The sequence below is a fragment of the Condylostylus longicornis genome, unplaced genomic scaffold, assembly GCF_029603195.1.
Source record: "Condylostylus longicornis isolate FDR11 unplaced genomic scaffold, ASM2960319v2 ptg000048l, whole genome shotgun sequence".
Lineage (NCBI taxonomy): Eukaryota > Metazoa > Arthropoda > Insecta > Diptera > Dolichopodidae > Condylostylus > Condylostylus longicornis.
The window spans coordinates 11,226,419-11,248,936 of NW_026578017.1; the positions used below are offsets into that span (position 1 = coordinate 11,226,419).

At 23.6% G+C, this 22,518-nt stretch overlaps 1 protein-coding gene across 2 annotated transcripts in view; it reads left to right on the forward strand.

Moving 5' to 3' along the window:
- The window catches only part of LOC129611087 (protein eiger), a 54,098-nt gene extending 32,132 nt beyond the window's left edge, over nucleotides 1–21,966 (forward strand). The window contains exons 4-8 of one of the 2 annotated variants that reach the window (XM_055524030.1): nucleotides 13,040–13,368; nucleotides 14,007–14,189; nucleotides 14,285–14,724; nucleotides 15,419–15,517; nucleotides 19,593–21,966. In XM_055524030.1, the coding sequence (XP_055380005.1) occupies nucleotides 13,040–13,368; nucleotides 14,007–14,189; nucleotides 14,285–14,724; nucleotides 15,419–15,517; nucleotides 19,593–20,137 (1,596 nt within the window). In that variant the 3' untranslated portion in view covers nucleotides 20,138–21,966. The remainder of the gene's footprint in view (nucleotides 1–13,039; nucleotides 13,369–14,006; nucleotides 14,190–14,284; nucleotides 14,725–15,418; nucleotides 15,518–19,592) is intronic. The other variant, XM_055524029.1, reaches the window with a different exon arrangement.
- The last annotated feature ends 552 nt before the right edge of the window (nucleotides 21,967–22,518 follow it).

A 22,518-nucleotide genomic window follows, 5' to 3' on the forward strand; every position in this document is an offset into this window, starting at 1 on the left:
TTGAATTGATTTAGTTTTCTGTTTTTTGTCCAATCGTCTTTTTTTTACGTTTTTAAATAAACCCACTTGTTATCAGTGTGCAGGAACGCTGTGGTCGCAAAATGAAACAGATTTATGATTTCCTTTATACTCTCACATTATGTACTCATTGAAATTGTTGTTTTTTCTTTGTTTTTATTTTATTAAAAAGACACAATTTCTTATTGTCTGAATAAAATTAAATTCTTTAATAATTTTGTCAGAAGAAGTACCACCAACGCTTTTAAATAAAATGTGAACTCAACTGACTTAAATTTTTTTTTTACTTTATATTTTATCTCTCTTGTCTTGTGTTCCCTTTATATGAAAAAATGCGCGGTGATAGCTGTAATTTTACTTTATATAGAACATTATCATATTGAATCAAAATTTGTTCATATATTATAGGAGCATATAGGCATTTTGAGATGAAAAAATATTAGTTTTTTTTTTGTTACAAATGAGGAACAATGTGTAAATCATGATGCACAAATTTACATACACTTGTATTTCTGAATCAGAAAATTTTATTTGATTTGGAAACTTAGACTCACTTGAAACTTGCACTTTTTATTGTCGGATATTATTTTGTGTTCCATTTGCTTTTTTTTTATATAAGTATAATGTGTATGTTTAAAATATTTTTTGAAAAAAACATGTAAGAACACAGTAAAATAAGTTTTACTCGAATAAAGAGAGTTTTAATCGAAAAATTGAATCATAAATGGGAATAGACTCTCGGATAAATTATTGTTGTAGGGGAACGAAATTCAGAGTAAATGTGAAGCGGAATAGGAATATTTATTATTATGAAGTAAGGTTAGGTTGACGTGGCTACAATAAAATTCACATAGGCTCGTTGTGATTTTGCTGGATCTCCATATCTTCAACAGTTAGAAAGCTAAATAAATTTCATAAAAAATTGGATTTTGCAATTTAAAGCATTAACAAAGGCACGATTTTGGATAATCCAAAGCTATGTGAATTTTTTTTTTCATTTTGAGATCCGTTTAGAATGAAATATGAGTCTATATTTTGACAACCTACAATAAATGGTGGGTCTGTCCAATATTTCGGTGGGTTAATCGTTCTTTATTTTAAAATCTTTTTGGTAGACCTTTAGCAGAATTTTTTTTTTGAATTTCTAATTTGTTGCGTTTAAAATATCGAGACTGTATTGTACTTTAAATAAATAAATTTATATATTGCCCTTAAATTACTATTGAAAATTTTTTTAATGTTTTTTTTTTCTATACAAAGTGAACAATTTGACATATGAAAAAAAAAGTAATAGAATTAAATGAACATTTACATTAAGATGACATAAGTTAGTTGAGCGGCGGTCATACATGCATATGCATGTACTTGTTTATTTACAGCTTTATAAATTATCGGCCACGTACAAAAGAAATTATTTAACATTCTTATTATAGAAACTAAAAAAAAAGCAGCAGTGTAAGGCATGTAAAGACGCAAAATTAAAAAGAAAAATGAAAAGGGGAGATTGAATCTTAAAAATTAAATTAAATATTCTTATTTCTTATAGGTAGGTCTGTATAAATGGCATAAATTCATACAAAGCTGTATAAGATGGTATTGCGATAATAATAAAGTAATCTAAAATGAGTATATGAAGATATTAAATGTAATTTTTCACACTTCATTTACACTTTTTTTTATTAATTTAAACAACGATTTCATAGTTTCATTTTCAATTTCAATTGAATTTCAAGACTGAAAACAGAAAAAAAAAATTAAAAGTATAAAAAGAAATTTCAACAAATTGAAAAGTAAAATTTCGAAATTACTAGGCTGATGTGAAAATTTCAATAAAAACATTTTGATTAAATTTAATGATTGTTTTCTTTTTTTTTCTGCGTACAAAGTTTTGAGTGCAAAGGAAGTGAACATACAGGATGATTTAGTAATATAACAGAGCGTATATGAGAAAAGAAAGAGTTTAAATAAAACAGCGATATTTATTTAATTTCGAAATTTATTTCATCTAGATTTTGTAATGTTTTAAAATAAAATTTTAATTTAAATCGGCTACAGGAAAAATACCGACTGAATTCTATTGAAAAATCTATTTAATTTAGAATGCAAAAGAGTAAATAAATATAAGTAAAATAAATTGGAAACACAGCATGATAAACATTTTTTTTTATATTCGGAATATTGTTTTGGGGTACTGAACGGTTTGGAAGACTATTATAAATCGGTTTTAGTTTTGAATTATGAATTTATTCTTTTCATATCAAGAATTTTTGAATTTTACATAAAAAATTGTAAAGTTCTTGGACATGTTTTGATATTATGTATTTACGCATTTATGCTCAAATTTCGTGAGTTTGTGTTATGAATTATGGAGACTCTATACGAAAATTATTATAAAATCTTAGTAATTTTGTGTATCATTTTAAATTATAGATTTTAGCAATACATTTGCATAGAAGAAAATTTAAAAAAAAATGCTTCAAGGAGATTGAAAATTAAAAACATGTTTAAAGACAAAAATAGGCGAGCTCTCATTTTGATTAAATTTGAGCTTAGGATTGCCTTACATTGGTCTGCCTTACATTAATATACATTAGAAATTTTTAAAAGTGATTAATAAATAAAGTTAGGCCAAATCATGGTTTTTAAGAAGAACTTGATTTAAAAAATTCTAAAAATCAAAAATTTTGGGAAATAAATTCAATATTGCATTTTTTACCATACTGGACTTGCAATGCACAATAAACAAATTTATTTTTTTTTTTAGGTTTTGAATATATTTTTGATTACTGTGTTTGTTTTGATTGAATTCTTTAATTTATTGGTACTTATACGTACCTACTACATTGTATGCAGTCAATATTTTGATTATATTTTTATATAATGTGCACATGTTCCCATGAAAAAATTTACATAAAGTGCATTAAAATCTATTTTAAGATTTAATTGATAAAGAAGTGGAATGAAATATAGTATAAAAATTTTTGGATCTTAAATACGCAACAAAAGTTTATATACACTTAAAAGAGCATTTTTAGTTAATTTGATTACAATGTTGCAATATAAATTTTGATTTTTTTCCCTCGAATGAGGTTAATCGGTTTTCTCAAATTATAAACTAATAAAAATTTTGATAGTTTTGTTTTTTTTTTAATCGACCTCCTTGCATATACACGCAAATGTTTATCGTGAGAATTTAGTATTAATTAATTAAAAATTTTAAAAAATTTGCAAATCTAATCTGTTTGCATGCGCGTTTTCTCTAAATTTTGCCATTTATAATTTTTTTTAAATTTATTTTGGGGTTTTGAATATTTAAATTTTCTTTTACTTTATACTTTTATATTATAAAATTTTGTTAAAAAATTAAAATTATTTTATAAAAAATGATCACTAAAATGAACTCGTCGTATGGCATCTATACACTAAATTAAACGAATGAACTGTTCAGTTTGTTAAAGTAATTTAAAATTATTTGAATCTATTGCTAACAATAAAATTTATAAAAAAATAGTGGCGCTATTTTAATGGGATATGAAAGGAAAAAAAAAACGGGTACTTATTTATTTTTGTTATTTTGGAATTTTTACTAAAGATACTTCTTTGTACTTTATTAAGTACTATATGTATATGGTATGATTGTAAAATTTATATGAAGAAATTTATTATAATGTATGTATATATATATTTATGTATACATGATGGTATATGATATCTAGATTAATAATTCATTTTGACAGTTATGAAGTGATTCATCAAGACAACTTAATTGAAATCATTCATTTCTTTTACTATTACATACATATATACACATACATATATTTATGAAGATCTCTAAAAATATTATTATTATAAATATGAACATTATTATTTATTTACCTACATTTTATTTAAGCAAAAAAGAAATTCATATATTTCCTACATTTCAAATAGTAAATTAAATGTCATATATTAATTTTTTCTTATTTATGTCATCTATTTATACATATATACTTACATATTTATTTGCATATAGAAACAATGTCTATATAGTATAGATAAATGTATGTATTCGTATAAGTACTTATATTTAGTTTTCATACAAATATTTGTATACCAAAATTGAAAATTAAATTTCTAATTTAATTTAATTAAAATTGTGAGACAATTTCGTTTAAATTAATTTTTAATAAAATATTATATTTTTTCCATTTTATTAAATTTATAACACCATTCTATAAGATAAATTATAATAAATTGTTGCCTTTGCAAGTAAATCGGAGAATGAATGATAAAAATAATGTTACTTGTACAATATAGGTTGAGTTTGCTACTCAAAAAATTACATTTTTGAGTAAAAAAGCTGCAAAACTCTCTGAGATTTTTTGTTAAGTTTGAGATTTTACTTTAATTTCTTTTTCGTTGCCGGTTTTTAAAAAATTTTTCAAATTTTAAAATTTTCATCAGTTATACACAAAATTTTCAAAAAGATGTAGGAAAAATGGTAGTTTCGGTTCCTTTCTGTGGTCATTATGAAGTCGGTTGAAATCAGCCGAAATTGTGATAAACGAGTGAACAAGTGACAGACCGATAAAATATTTTCTTTACATACATACGAGCATTGCTTTATCTAAAATTAACTTTGCATTACGACTAGAGTTAAAACTTTTAGGAACACAATAAAAATGTATAAGATCTTGCATAATTATGATCAATTTTGAAAATATCTCGGGATTCAACTATTAGGGTCCTTAATTTGACATTAATGCCAGCTGATTTTTAAAAAACAATCGTCTAAATACTCAAATTTTTCTATTTTTTTGAAAAACAAATTAAAAATGTAAAAACATTTTTGTAATATGAGAGAAACCAATTAAATTTCTTTCTTCCAATATTTTTGTATAAAAGTATACATATACATATTATGTATATAAGTTTTCACTTGTCGTTGTGGGCCTATACTCACTGTAACAAAATTTTCTTTTCTTTAATTTGGTTTCTGATCATATTTTTTTATTTGATTTCATTTGAATGCCTTCTCGTTTCTTCTTTCAATTTTTAAAAAATGAAAATCTTCTTTATAAAAATTAAAGCAGAAAAAATATAATGATGTGAAAACATAAATAAATTGCCCAGATGCTTTACAAATGAACGCGTAGGTTGATCGAATTGATGAAAAGTTCCCTCAGATTTTATGGAGGAGAATTTGTAATATTTTCACTTTTTTTTCATATTCGAATATGTACACATATTTTTTGTTCAACACAGGAAAAGGAAGAAAAATAAAAAAGAAACAAAAAACAATTGTCGAATATTTTTGGCACTTTTATTGATTTTAAATGAAAATGAATTTCTTTTGGCCTCTTATTCTCTTTTATTAATCGATATTTTGTAGAATTGTAAATAATTATATGTTTTAATTGATTACAATATTTTAAAGTTGATTTATTGTATTGTTTATTTTAATTATGGTATACATTTTTTAAACTTTTCTCTAAATTTATGATAAATTATTAGGTCATGATGTTAAAACAAGCGAAAAAAGTTCAAACAGATAATTTTCTATTAATAAAAAATAAGAAAGAATAATATGTATAGAATATTTGCAGTTTAAATAAGAGCGATCCCAGAAAACTTAAGGGTGTTGACACGTAAATATAATATATAAAGCTTATATATATTTATCGTACAAAGCTTAAATCGCATAGAATTTAGATTTTTGTTTTTGGTTGGTTGGGCTAACCAACTGTTTTTATATGATGTATTCAAAATGACATTTGAGAAGTAATAAATTTGATATTCAGCTACAAAGAGCTTTTCAAGTAAAAACAATATTGTGTCAAAATATTCTCTTTAAAGTTATCAATGGCCTTATATAACATGTTCCCGCAATAATTTTTTTCAGTAATTCCAAAATAGCTTATTAGGAAAATTCTACATATTTCGAAATAATTTAGAAAAACCTCGAAAATACTATTTTTCTTTTATTCATTACAGCTGAAGGGATTTAATAAATTAAAACAAATATGCTCAATTTTCAAAAGTGTTCTAGTTTATCAGTAATATGATTTTGATAGAATTTTTCTTTTATTTGCAAAATATTTAAAATTTTTTTTTATGCTGCTTGAGTATTAAAATCATCTCCAATATATAAAAAAAATTTGAAAAACAATTTCGCATCACTTAACATATTTATTAAAATAACCCTGCCTTAGGTTATTTGTAAAATTTTACTGGAATTTTTCATTTATTATTAAGATAATCGCTTGACCAAAGACTGTCTTAATTGATAATATTATGTATTTGCTCATTTTGTTGATTTAGATTTGACCTTTCTGAGAAAATCTCTTAAAAATATATAAAAAAAATGGTTACATTTTCTTTTGAAATATTGCAATTATTAGGAAAATAAAAATCATATTTAAAGGATAAATAAATATATTATATTCTGCCTACACAATATTCTTGGAAAATGAAATTTCTATAATCATATTTTGAAATTTAACATTATTTTAATGAAAAGTATATGTGACATACATATGTATATATGTAAAGCTTTTTATACGAATTATTATTTTTAAGAAATACAAGGTTAAATTTTCTTTGAGCCTTTTGGATGTTCAATTAACTTTAGACTCAGTTCAATTTCTTAAAATCTAATTTTGTAAATGATTATATTGTCCAATTTAATTTTTATTTTAAGCTTAACAATTTGTCTCTAAAATTGTATGATGCATCATAAATATATTTGTGTATTTAAAAATAATATAGTCGAAAGAAAAATTTTATTAGATTACATTCAAAAAATGATTTTACTGAAAATAAATTTTCATAGTCAGTTCTTTAATGCAGTTTCCTTAATATTTCCTTAAATTTCATTCTTTCCAATATAAGGATAGTGGCTAGCCTATATACACAGATATGTAGGAATAACATACACGCGTATATAATTTGAATAAACCAATCAATAATAAAATAAATTGAGTTTTCATGATTATGAATAATAAAAATATTTAGAATTATTTCAATAATATTTTATAGATTAATTTTTTTTATTCCAGAAAAGTACTATATGTTCTACTGCAAATGATGTAAATCATTATAGATTCCAAAGCGATCATAAAAATTATTCCATAAGAATTCATTTTACTTATTAAAAAATCGACAGCCGCATACTTATTTATTCTAAAAGAACAAATAGTAATTATTTTCTTTATATTGAAGAAAAATAATTAAATATATAAATAAAAGTTATTAAAAAAGGATTAGCAATTTATTCAGTAAAACTATATTAGGGATGCTTTCTACAGTAATTGTAATTGAGTACCTAACTTAAATAGTAATTACATAAATTCAAGGCTGAGTTGAGTTTAAAACTTTTATAGGAAAAATAAGAATAAGTAGAAAAATTGTTGCCTTTAATGTAACAGTTATTAAGATTGAATCAGAGAGAATATTAGCAAGGATATTTAAACTATATTTCATAACTAATTTTTTCTCAGAATTTTTAAATAAAAAAGTATATAATACAGATCTGGTAATGCTTTAATCTAAAAATTATTAAAAAAAAATTAACGAAATCACATTGATTTTTCCTTTGATAGGGTACAAATTTTGTGAGAGAATTCGAACAAAAATTTTATCCATTTTCCATCATGCATTGATTACTGAATCTCCCGGTATATAGCAGTTTGAGTTACTATAAAGCAGAACCGAAAGAGTTTTAAGGGAAATCGGGCTCCCAATCATGTACCCAAGGTAATCATGTGCTGCTCGTATTAAATATTTTCGGATAAATAATTTTCCCGAACTAAATTTAGTATATAATGGCTATGCTGCAATATCTAAAATTAGGTTATCAAATGGCGTTTCAAGAAGAACTTTAATTGAGAGAAATTACTCTATGTTGACTCAAGGGCTCAGAAAGATTATATAATTTAATATTTTTTTACTCATAAACTTTTTAAGAATATAATCAATCTATTCCTTTAAAAGAATTGCTGTGCATGATAAAACCGTATTATTAGATTGTTTGTATAACAGTTACAATATCCTTAAGTTTGACTATTGTTTTAACTTGTTTACAAAGATAAAAATAGAAGTTATAAAGATAAAATAGAGGAATTTTAAGTTTCTTAGTTGCAGGTAATTTGCTTTTAAATTTTTTTTTCCAACACACATAAAAACCGAACAAGAATTATCGTATTAATTTCTCAAGGATATATTTTGCTGTATATTTTAATATATAGCTAGACTGAAATATTCTTTAATGGTAATAAACATGGAATTAGAAAAATACATATAATTTTATTTTTAGCTTAGAAAATTCATTTGATTTTTTCTTTCGTGCCAGTGGGCATTTTTCATAAACAAACCAAATATATATAGCATAAATGTATGTTATGGCCAGCATTTTGCAAAAAATGAGAATACTTAAATATTATATGTATATAGAAGGTAGATATTAGGTTTAGATTACTATTAACTTATTTCTACAAAGAAATTTTTGCCCAACTAAATTTACTAGCGACCTACGCAAATACCTGATTTAGTTTAATTTCAAATATGCATAGCAATTCTAAAACCCAATAGATCTTCCTTAATATTTATATCTTAATGATTGGCGGCAGTATCAAGTTGATTTATACAAAATATTTGCTTTTCTTATTTTATTTGAACTTACTTGAAAATTGATTTAACATGTCCATATTGTGGTGTCTTTTAAAACTCGGTAATTTTTGAAAATACTTTTCAAGACAGTTATTATTAAATCGTTTTAGAAAGCAATATTATTAAGTACATATTTGATATTGCATATCAAAAATTCACAATGGACATGAGGCAGTCTTATACGTTCATATGTACATTTAAGTATGTATACATTGTGATTGCTATTGTGAATTTTTGAGCCTGAATGTATTGTTTTGCAAAATTTACTATAATCACATATGTATGTATGTAGTTATACATAATTTTTTTTAATCTTAATAACAAAAATTATTCTTTATTCAGATTATAATTTTAATGGGGCAGACATAAATAATTTATACTGAAAAAAAAATAAATAAATAACAATACATCAAAATAATATTAATGACAGAGAATAATAAAAATCTATAAATAATGAATTCGTAAATTTTTAATATGCATGTATGTATGTATGTAATAGGTAGCGAAAATTTATTCATCAACTGGAAAATTTCAATTAATTACGCTATAAAAAGAAAATTTTTAAAATTTCATTGTTAATTCATATTAAGAATATTATCATAATAAACAAAAATTACGTCACAATTTAAAATTGCAATCACAATAGCAAATTTTATATGGCGCGGTTAAGGCAACTCAAATATGATTAAAACGCGCTACGCAATTATTAAACTGTATTCTATATTATGATACGGAATTGTACTTAATGACTTGTATAAAATGTAAATGTTAGTCAAAATAGTTTAGCATTAAATTTATATGTTCTCATACTGTGTTAATCTTTGGTTAATTTATTTTTGGATGAAAAAAATTTTAAGATTTTTTTACAACTATATTGAATTTTGAATACTTTGCTTTAAATGTTAGTATTTAGTACTCCATAACTTTAATTACTGGAAATGAAAGAGAGTTCCTCTACGAAATGGTTCTCTGTGGTCAAAGAGGTTTTCCATGAATAACATTGAATTGAATTCACACAAATTTTTCAAAAATAAATTGAGAAACAAACGTTGTAAATCGTGGTTTATATCTTATAACTTTCTTTTCACAACCAGAGCTAATTTCTCTTTACTTTTGAGTTATGACTTTATTAAAGCAACATTAAACTATAATAATTGATAATCAATATTATACAAATTATGTGTAACGTGGATATGCAACAATGGTACATAAATCGAATTGAATTTTAGTTTTCTATATAGAATAAAACTAACAATTTTTTTCTCGCTTGTTTATTTTATTATAAAATTTTTCATTTAATTTTCTTATACAAAATATACATGGTATTATAATATTTAGGTAAGGTTTTAAAGAAAAATATCTGATTATGTCTTATTAAACATGAAGTCTGTGGAAAGAATAGTATTTTGTTTTGAAGGTTCCAATGAAGTCAATTAATTATATGAGTAAAAATTTTTAATGATTTAAAAAAAAACAGCGCTTCTTGCTCTAAATTTTTGGGCATTTAAATAAAATTATTAATTTCAAATATTTTAAGTGATTTTTTAAAAAATTCGAAAGAATAAAAATAAATTTGAACTTATCGAGTTCAAGTGTTCATGTCAATTTTTTTACTTCAACTTAATCAGAATCCGGTATATGCTTTTCCAATATTAAATTACTTTTAAAAGCAGTTTTTTTTGTCCAAACTGGATCAAACTTTGAATGTTTATCTAAATACGGATAATCCCAACTTTAATTTGGTGTTAATTTGGCTTAAACATCTACCACCTTGTTACAGCAGTAAAACTAAGTATGTATAAGTATGTATACATACAATCTATCAGTATCGACAGCTGAATTCTTATGAGCTGAATTAATAGTTTAATCTTTGGAATGAGCTTTAATAGCTTATAATCTCTGGAACGAGCTTTATATTAGTTGCGATTTTATTTTAACGAAAATACTAGGAATAATTTGTCCAATTAGCCAAATTGGATTATAAAATTCAAAAATAATTCGTCCACTGAATGCGATATAAACCCGAACTACCCTATACTAACGAAAAATGACGATTTTAAATTTTTCTTTAAAAATAAAATTGGTTTTTTATTTTTCAAATATTTATATTTTATTTTCAATCATAAATTTCTGAAAGAGTGGTGTTTTTAGCAAATCATATGTACATACATATAAATATACGAGTATTTTTGTTTGCTTTGTGCATATGTGTGAAAAAACGTACTAATTTACCAATTCTTTTTTTTTATTTAATTTGTTTTTCAGAATTTTGTTTAATTTTCGCCGCAAAATTTTTGCAATTTGTGTAATTTCTTACATACCAACGTACCTACATACATACATGTATTATTTTATTTTGAAGCATCTAAACATAGTCTTAAACGCGGCAGAATATTTGACGGCATTTCAATTTTTGTATATAATTGCATATACTCGTAGTCTAATCAATTAAGTTTTTTTTTTGTCTGATTGAAGAAAAATGCATTTTTGTTTTGCCACCACCACAAAGCCTAAAAATATTTTGAAGGAAAAATAAATAAAAATTGATTAAAGATGCGTCAATAAAAAATTTTCAAAAACTACACCTCAATAGCCTTTCATTCTTTAGCTAATTTGCAAAATGGTTGCAATTTTTTGAATTTTTTTTGTCTGGCTCCAAAGAAGAATACAGGAGGTTAACAAAATATGTAAGAAAATCATTAAAAGAAGGCATTTTGACGCCTTCTTATGTATTAAAATTTTTCTTATATTGATGTTTTTGTTGCTAATTTCGTGCGGCCTCTGTATGTTATTTTATTTTTATGAAATTTTTTTGTTTTCAGGTACATATGCGCGTATATATGTTATATGTTATTATATCACATATCGTCGCCTTAGGATTAATTTGACAAAATTTAATATGCCTTTATGTCGTGTGCCAAACATTTAAATCATATTTGATTTTTTCTTTTCAAATAAGTGGCCGCTCTTTGATGTGCGTATTAAAAAGCATTTACGGCGGAATATTTCTTATTCTCTTCAAAAATTTTAAGACTGGGAATTTATATATGCATGTATATGAATGAAACACATATTTATGTATGTATTTATGGAAATTGAAAATATATATTTTTTTTTAATTTAAAGAGGAAAAACAAAAAGTTGAATTACGTTGGCGCAACTTCACACATGTATTCGACATTTCATTTATATATTTTTTTTTCATCTTTTTATTAGACGATCAACAGATGGATTTATAGGAATTATTGGTTTTTCCGATATTATAAATTTAATTGAAATATATTTTGAAATATTTTAAAAATTTTAAATAAAAAAAAATTTAATTTATAAAAAAATTGCTATAAATTATTAATAATTTGGATAATTTCATTTTTTTGTTAAATTACGACCTTAATATGACCTTGAATAAATAATTTTGGATTTGCGAATTTTGCTTTCTTATAAAAATGATGAATTTTTTATTAGATATTCGCATATTGTATATCATAGTGGTATATATCACCATAGTGCAGATATTGTTGTTCATTGGTGTTACTTCGGAGGTTTTGTGATAGAAAAAATCTGGAGAACAGAGGCAGAGTTAATATAAAATTTAAAAGTATGAATTTTCTTTATATTCGAGTTTTCGACTTTAATTTGGGTTGTAATGCGCTTATTATTGGAAGCTTGTAATAAAACAAGTAAAAATAATCTAGTATTTAAACGATTGACATGTAATATATTATGTTAGCCTCGTATTATACAAAATATTAAATTACTATTCTCATGATATTAATAACTATTTGCACTTCGATGACATTTGTATTGTAATTTTTACAATCAATCCAAATTTTCGATATATGAAAATTTAGTCTTCAATTATTGCCTCAATTTCTCCATATGCGAGTAGAAAATATTTTTAATAAAATGCTTTCTAATTCGTCTAATTTATTTAAAACTTACGTAATTACTTTTTTGAGTCGGTATGTTTATTCCATTGTTGACTTAGTATTGCTACTTTTCGGGGATACAATATATGTAAATGTTACAAAAGGAACAACTGATATACATGATGAGGTGTTATTGTGCGAAAAAAATTTCTTTAAAAATCCGATACTCTTTATGTTTTCTGTACTCGAAAATCAGGTTTTCCTTTGAAGGATTGTCAATAGTAATATTAAAACAATTTTAATTTGAATCAGTAAATATAGCAATTTCTTTTAATATTATCCCATTTGTAAATTTCATACAATTTTCTATCTGACGCCATTTTGTTTTTTGAGTAACCAATTTGATAGTGATATTTTTAAGTTATAAATTCACATTTAGCATAACTGAACAATTATAGGTGAATTGACATGATTAGTGTATTTTTTTTTTGTTTTTTATTTTTCAGTATGCAAATCATGATGATTTAATAGATGACCCTGATGACGATAATGATTCAGATGAAGATGAAGGTCAATTATTAAGTCAATTAGAATTCGATTCACATGATTATGATGATGCAAAACACAGCACAAATAAAAATCATTCAAAAGAAGATGATGATTTAGAAACTGGAAGTGGTAACTATGATGATGACGATGATGATGATGATGACGATGATTTAACTTATGATGATGATGAAGAAGATGATGATGATAGTGATAGTGGACATCTTGATGAAGATAATGGTGATAAATTATTTGATGATTATGAAAAATTTATTGTAGCTAAAAAGCGGTAAGTTAGTAATATTTATTATATAAAGTAATATTTTGTAGATGAGTTGAAAATTTTGTTTAATTTATAAAAATTTTAATCATTCTAAAGTATTGTAAAAGATGATTAAAGAATTTTAGTTAGATAGCACATTTGTACTTACAAAAAATTTATAACGAATTTCCATATATATGAAGATTCTGTAAAGGGTAAGATCGAATGGAGATATTTCGAAATAGATCTCAAATCTAAACGGTTTGTGGGCTATAGTACTTTAATAAAATTTTTATGTTTTGAAAGAAAATGTCGTGCCATTGAAAAACCCATATCGTGAAAACTGCGAGACTGCGTAACTGTAATAATATTCAACCGTAAGACGCATAATCTTTAAATCTGCATCAATGGGTTTTGTTAACAAAGCTTCCTCTTAAATGCAAAACCTTAAATATAATGGTTTGGGTTATTTTCGTATTCCTTGCTTTCTTATTATTGCAATACACATTGGCAATGTTTTCAAAATACACAAATGTATAGTAAAACAATAACCAAGCAACAAAATTTTAATGACTTTAAATGACTTGAAATTGGTTTAATTTCACTGAATCCTTTCACCAACCTAACATAAAATCTTTTTAATCTATTTTATAATATTTTTTTAGACGAACGCGATCGGTTTCTCACCTCAATGGTTTAAAAACTGAGCAAAAAGATGAACATTCGGGAATTGTAAATAACAGAAATGATTCTCAAGAACACAATAAAGAACACAATAAAGATACTAAAAAAGTTGGAGCGAAATTGGAATTGAAATTTGATAAAAATGATAATGCTGATGATGAAGTGTAAGTTTTGTACCTTTGGTACAATTACAGAAAACATAATTAAATATGTACGTATATGTAACATTTAATTTATTTTCTATTTAAATAATTTTCAGTCCATTATCAAAATTCCATTTAAAAGATTTGAAAGCAATTAACGAAGAAAATATTGAAAGTAGTATTAAACATCATCATAAGAAAATGGATGATTTAAATTTATTAAATATTAAAGCACAAGACCCTCAAGTAAAACATAAATCAAAAATATTATCAATATCTGGAAAAAATAAACAACACAACAATCATAATCAACATCATCATCAACAACAACATCAGGATCATCAATACCATGATTATGTATTATATCCTTACAATACCCATAAAAAGAGAATGCATACTCTTGTTGAAAATGATGATATCAATAAACAAGCAACAACACCATCAACAACATCAGGAGGAACAGATAATATCGTATTACAGAAAAATAAAAGAAAATATATAAAAATTAAAAATGGAGAAGAAAATATATTAAATCAGAATCATCGTTATAGGACAGGTAAGTAAAGGATAATGACGTGACTTTTTCTAAATTTAAAAAAAAATATTGTATGTATACTACTATAACTAAAACTATATGGTATATGCTTTAATAGTAGATGTATTACATATATGTTACATACAATAAATTGGAGATGTTATACAAAGTGACTTATGAGTGACAAGCATTCAACTCTTAAATTTTAATTGATTATAAATGTTGTTACACAAATTTGTTTGAAAAAATGCCGAATACTCATGTTCCCCCAGAACTCAGTATTCAGAATCAAACCCCTATTAAATTTATTTTCCCAATTGTAATTAGATGTAAAAGAGAGTTAACCTTATTGTAATCAAAACTTGTGACTCCCCCGATACATGTGAGATTATTTTTTCCTATTCGAGGCTTCCAATAAATTGTGCGTCAAAAATATATTGTTTATAATTTAAAACGTTCTCATTTATTATGTGAAGTTAGAAAAAATACTTTGACAAAAAATGTTCTTGTTTAATTTTAATTTAATAGTCTCTACTTAAATTGGTTTATTTTCTCCTTAAAAGTGTTTATATTTTAATCGAGGAGTTGGAATATTTTTCAAAGTGCTTTTTCGGAAACTATTTGAAATTTTGTTTAAATATCTTTTATGTTTTTCAAGTTCGATTGTAATTTTTTTTACACATTTAATTTAAGTAATTTTTTTTTATTATTTTAGGAAAATTATATACATACCATCAGGAAAGGAAAAATCTAAATATAATTGCTGCTCATTTTAATTTGAATCGTTTACCCATCAGAGAAATTTCCAACAAAGGTAAAAAAAAATATTATTTGTTAATTCATATTTTTGTATGTGGTGGTCAGTAAATGATTTTTGTAAAAATCGAAACAGAAAATAAGGGAAATTTAAAAAAGGCATTTCAAACTCTTGTTATATTACGGGCCAAATTTTCTATTGAATTGTGGGTGGTAAGTCTTTAAATATACAAAAAATTTATAAAATGCGGTTGAACATTTATATTTGATGTTACGCATAATTCAAGATCAATGTATTTTCTGTAAATATGCAAAAATGTATTCATAAGGTTATTATAATTTTCAAATTATCATTTGCCATCGGAAACATACGTCCAAATTTGGCAAATTATTTGTTATGTTTTTGTGTGTTTGTCATAATTATATAGAATTTTTTGTAATACTGTGTAATATTGTACGCGAGCAAAAATCAATTTTCTTAAATTTATTAACTTTGTTTTGGCAAACATTTTGTTGAAAAGTGTGTGTGGGCTGGAAATGTAGTATTTAGATGTTCTATGTGGCCCTCGGGCAGCGTTTTTTCATATGCCTTATTTAAAAGATATAAACAAGTTCAAGGATTCTTCAGAATCCCTCGCATTTTATTATGTTTCTATACAATAAGAAAAGATTCTTTGAAAATCTCATTTCTCTTTTTTTTTTGTTTTTATTTTGCTCATCTCTATTCAAAATGGATTTTTTTTGTGTTTTCACAAAAGTATGAAATTATTCTCTTTTGATCCTAGACTTATTGAATAATTTCTTAGAAATTGTTAATTTTTGATTATAATTCAAGGTTCAATGATTTAAGAAGTGCTTAATGAGTTTTTTTTCCTTGATTTTATTTTGTTTTCGAAATATTTTATGGAATCGTTAGCATTATAAAATTACAAAAAATTTTTATTTTTTGAAATTTATGTAAACGCACAAATTCTTTTTTACAAATGTAAAATTACGGATATTACGCAAAAAGTGAGTTTTAAGTATAACAAAAAAAAACTGTTTTATTTTAATTACTCCAATAATTTTAAAAAGAAAAGGGAAAAAAGTGTTGTTTGTTTAATTAGTTTTTTAAGGACTAATGAACATCAGAATTTTTTTTAATTTTAGGCCGAATTGTATAAATTGGAATAAATGTATTATCCTTGAAAAAAAAATTATTATACATGAAATGTACTGGAATTTAGTGTTCGTTTCGACCGTGTCATTTTAGATTATAAGCTATCTTAATACTAATATTAATATAGTAAATTTTACGTGTTATGAAAGTTGCAGTTATTAAATAAAATATGAGAATTTAGTAATGAAATTTTGTAGCTATACTATTATCGTTTTTTACGAGATTATTTTTTTAAAACTATTGTAAGTACGCATGAAAGAATTGAGAAACGAATCACTTATTGAATGATGGTGATATTTTTCGTTTAAATTTAACTATGTATTATTATTGTTAACACAAAATGATTGATACAAGTCATAAGCCCGATTTAGTGATTCCCTTCTCATAATAAGAAGTATACAAGAAAACATTAATATTTCTGATATTTTTTTCAATAAAGTTAAGTTTGTTGTAATTTTATATGGCTAAATAGTCCTCTCTTAACACCTTTTCCTATTCATTTGATAATTTGCTTAATTGCAATTATTTTACAATTTATTCGCAACTTTGTATAATGTTATAAAAAATATTTCCTTAATTAATTTTATGATTTAACAAAGAAATATTCTAATTTTCATTTTTTTTAGTATACTTATTATTTGAATTTTATTAAGAACATGAGAACAATTTTTTATATAATGATATTAATTCATTGGTAAAATAACCTTTATTATAAAACAATTTCTTAATGAACCCCATAATGATTTACGAATTATTTTTAAATTAACATAATTAATATTTCTTTTAGGATTTAAATTTCTCTTAAGGCTATGGTTTTAGCTTCAAAATTCGAAAAATAACATTACATAATATAAGTGTATATTAATTTCATTAAATTCATCTTTGCCGGTGCTAGTTACACAAGACATAAATTTTCACCTTAATTATTTAAAATTTAAAACTACAGACATTTAGGTACTCCTTTTGTATGAATTATTGGTGAGAAATATTTTAAGTTCTTAGTGCAAAAGTACTAATATCAATTTATTTTTCTGTATCCTAACCGAAATTGGAAAATATTGCATAACTTTAGGAGAGCATGAGTTGATAAAAATGCAATAAGCATTAAGTTCACTGATTCCATATTTTTGCATAAAATAAGGGGTACATTAAAGATTTGTGCTTATTTCCCCTGGTTTGTAGAAACATTATTAATAGAATTCACAATTTTTTCAAGGACTTCTTAAATTTGTCTGAGTTGTGAGTGTAGATAAGATTCATGTGATATTTTTATCATGCTACTTATGTATGTGATGATCCTAATCAAGATTGATACTTAAATGATAATTTGATAATTTTTAACTAACTTATGCTCTTATAGAAATACATAAAGTTTTCAGCTTATTATTTTTTTTTAATATTTCTGCTTTTGAAAGAAAATTTTTTAAAATTTTATCGCCATTTTTATATTGGTAAGGATGATCATGCCTTCTGTGCTCAAAAATTGTGCGTTTATATAAAATAGAAAAATTTTTAATTCGAAAATGCATGAATTTGTACTATGGTTTTTTTTCATGTTTCAAGAGACATATGCAAATGCTAGCTCTTGCAAATCAGTATAATTAAATTTAATTTACTCCCATATCATTAAATAGTTTACAAAAAATTCAACATAGTAAATAACATTAGCATGATTCTTCCTCTTTTATATGTAAATGTAAAAAAAAATTACTCACATTTGGGTACAATAGTGAGGTTATCCTTGTTACGGTGACTCTTTATAAATAATCCTCTTCCTACTTTGTTATGGTTTATATTTATTTATATTCCTTATACAAAAATTATGCTGCCTCATAGTTTTCATTATAAAAAACAAGCATTATAATATAAGAAGTAGGTACATAGAAATAAATTATATAGCTATACGTATATTTTTGTTAAGTACCTACATGTTATCTTTTTTATATAATCTTGTAGGTTAGAAAACATAATATAAAATATGCAGTAGAATATATACTTTCAAAAGATCAACAACTTGTTATATAGAAAAAAAACTTAATTTGAAATTCATTTATTCTTATCCTTTAGTTCATTTCATCCTTCTTTTCATACCTGAGACATGGGTTTAGAAAAAAATTTATGTATTTTGAAAATACTTTTATAATTTAAGGTGAGGTATATATTATTTATTATGTTTTATTGTTTAACGGCCACTCCTTATTTATATACTATTAAGGATTTAGATCAGAACTTTGTTTTATTTTTCGATTTTAGAATAAAAATTATTTATTGTTATTTGACTAGCTTGAGTTCACAATTTTGCGTAATTTTGAAAATCAGAAGTTGAACGAGGTAAATTTAAGTAGTTTGAGTAAATTTATTGTAACATCAAAATTGTAAGCGTTCTTTAGTTATGTTCAGAATATAAAATTTTATATAAGCACAAATTTCAAAAAGGGATCTGTTTGAAATAAAACCCACAGCTAAAATAAAATATGAAATTAGTAGAACCATTAAACCTATAATGGAGCACAATATCGAATGTATTAGAATCTTTAAAGTTTGTTACAAAAAGTTAAAATATTTGTAATTCATGAGTATGAAATAAAACGGAGTTAGAGAATAATAAAATATCCTGAATAAAAAAGAACTGAGTGAAAAATTAGTGAGTAGCATAGAATGCTGGATGATAAATTTACAATGATCTCATTTGTAATTGAAAATGTTGAAACAACGATTAACAAAATATGTAACATAAATAGATCCATAGAAAGTTCATAGTTTGATGCATTGTATTAATATAGTAACAAATATTTAAGAAACACCTATAATTTGTGACTTAATTTTTCCTTAAAAGTTTCTTTAAAATTTAATAGTTTTAAATTACAAAATTATTTGGGGAATTTCTTACGTTTCGATATAAAATTATTGTGAATGTGTTTATTATTGAAAAATTTGCCTTTACATATTTATTTAATTTTAATTTATATTTCAGATGATGAAGTTTTATTAAATCATCAACGAGATTTTGAGAATAGTATATATTTACCAACAATATCACCATGGTCATCAAAAAATCAACTTATAAATTTAAATAATCAAAAACACCATCATCATCATCATCATCAACATCTATCATCTAGAATTGATGCTGAAAATATACAAATGGAATCAACAACATCAAATATACAACATCAACAAGGATTATTACCATCCGTTCAAAATGGTATTGTAACAGTTCAAGTACCAGGAATATATTATATATATGCGCAAATATTCTATCATAACAATAAGGAACGTAATGGTTATTGGATTTATCATAATGGAAAACCATTTATACAATGCTCTTTAACAATACCAAATGATAATATAGAAAAGGCGAATACTTGTTATACAAGTGGTGTTATTTATTTAATTAAAGGTGATACAATACATTTAAAAGATATGTATAAGGATCATAGTGCCATATTAGGTACATCGAAAAGTTTCTTTGGTTTAGTTAGATTAGGTGATGCTGAATATTATCATTATAATAGATAAAATGATAATTTTTATGATTATATAAAAAATAAAAGATAAATTTTTATATAAATTATAAATTTAAATATAACTATACATACATAATTATATAATATATATATTATATTAAATTTATTTTTAAGTACCCGTTTTTTATATGTACTCGTATAACCTATATACAGAATGTTTCGTTCAAAGTCATCAAATTTTCAGAATGTTAAAAAAATACAAAATCAAAACAGTGTTGTTTTTTCTATTCTAATGTTAACAATTTCCTAAAAATTCAAAAAATATAGAAAACTACTTCGAATTTTTAGCTGAATGTTGTCGCTTTTTTTCCAAGTTGAAAAATTAATTTACCTCTCTCCACTTTTATAATCTTCGAAAAGGATTAAGGGAATGGAATAGGACCGAATGTTCATTTAATTTTTTGATCAAAATCTTTCTGTCTGAGACTTATTTTTTAATATATTTTGAAAGTTAAAAAAATGACTGATTTTTTAAAATTAAAATATTATTTTAATAAGGAATTGAATGACTTCTTTGGCAATATTTTCATATCTGTTTTTAGTTCTTAAGATCTACATTATTAGAATAGTGAATTATCTAAAGAAAATCCATTTATTAAAGGTTTTTTTCAATTTCTCTAATCTTTTTATACCCGCGTAACTTTAACACTTAATGGAACACAACATGTTAATTGAAATGTTAGAATTTGGAATCATTTAAGGGTCCGTTTCCTTATAATCAATTCTTTTCATACGAAAGAAAAAGAAAGGAAATGAAACTTTTTTAACTAAAAAGGATAACGTAAAAAAAAAGTTTTCGGATGAGTAATACCATAAAAAAGGATTTTATTAAAAACTCCATTTGAGTGCATCTATTACGTATTGAAAAAATGAGTACTTTGAATAAAATTTTCTGTGTTAAAATATTTTAAAAATTATAATTTGTAATATTAAGATATTAATGGTAAAAGTTTTAAGAATATAAAAGATTCATAAAGTCTTCTAAATAGACTTCATAAGTATTATTGAAAAAATATTTTTATAAGAAATTATAATAAAAGAACCAATTAATTAAAAAAATAAATGAAAACGAGAAAATATTATAATTGAGAATAATTTAAGTTTGAAGTTACAATTGAAAATTAAATTTTTGTAATATGGCAATTGCGTATGAAATTTAGAAATATCTTGTTTGACTCTTTAAAATTTTTAATTTAATTGAAGATTGTTTTCAATGTTATGTCCTAATAAATAATGCTTGAATCTGTGTTGAAAAAGTTATTTCAGATATTTAAAGTGGGTTTCTGATGTTCTATTTATAGTAATATTTTATTAAATTTTCCTGAAATAAGTCATTATTAAATTCTTCTTAAAATATAAAGTTGCACTGAAAAGGATTTTCTAAAACTTTTGGGATTAATTTTAAATAGAATATAATGAGCGTATGTCAACCTAAACGTATAAAGTTTAATAATTCTATTACAATATTTTCTACATGAAAATAAATATTAGGGTTGTAGTTTGAAATAAAAATTCTGCTCTAAAATAATTAATTTAACATTCAGTTTATTTTAAAATTTTTGATATAAAACTTAATTAATGGATGTATAATTGATTAACATATAATATTTATAGAGAAATGAATTTATTGCTCATTATCTTAAATTTCAATGTAAAATTCATTTTATTCGGAAATATTTTATTTTTCTTTGATTGAAATTTATTCATTTAAAATGAAATTAACTCGATAATTAAGGTTGATCTGTAACATTTTTGGCATACAAGTAAATATTTTCAAAAAAAATATATATTTAATAATAAAAATTCTCAAAAAAATTTAAAACACAAAACACAAAACATTTGTAACACCTACATCCCATTTTTTTACGTGGGTATTTTATACTCAAAATTATTTCATGTCAAAATTTAATTGTTAATATTATTTTTTTTGCTTTTGAAATTGAATGCTTTTCATTGTTACAAAAGGTATATTTTAATTATTGTGAAAAATTTTATTTTATAATTATTATTTTTAATGTACGATTTAACTTTTTTTTTCTGGAAATATGATTTAATTTGGAAGAAAAGTCTCGAATTATTTCACTAATTAGCTTAATTTAAACAAAAAAAAATCAATGTAAGGTTTTTTTTCTATTTTGAGGGTTTCGTTGACAAAGGAGTATTTTTTAATGCTCGTGTAATTAAAAAAAAATCAACAAAGTATTAATTATACGAAAATAAAGTGAATTTAAAATTTCATATGAATCGAATTAAATAAAAATATTGTAAACATTGTGAATTATTTTGATAAAGTTTTAATTTGGAATAAAATCTGAATTAAAGTAAAATATCTATAAAATATAAGTATAAAAGTTAAGTATAAAATATAAGTAT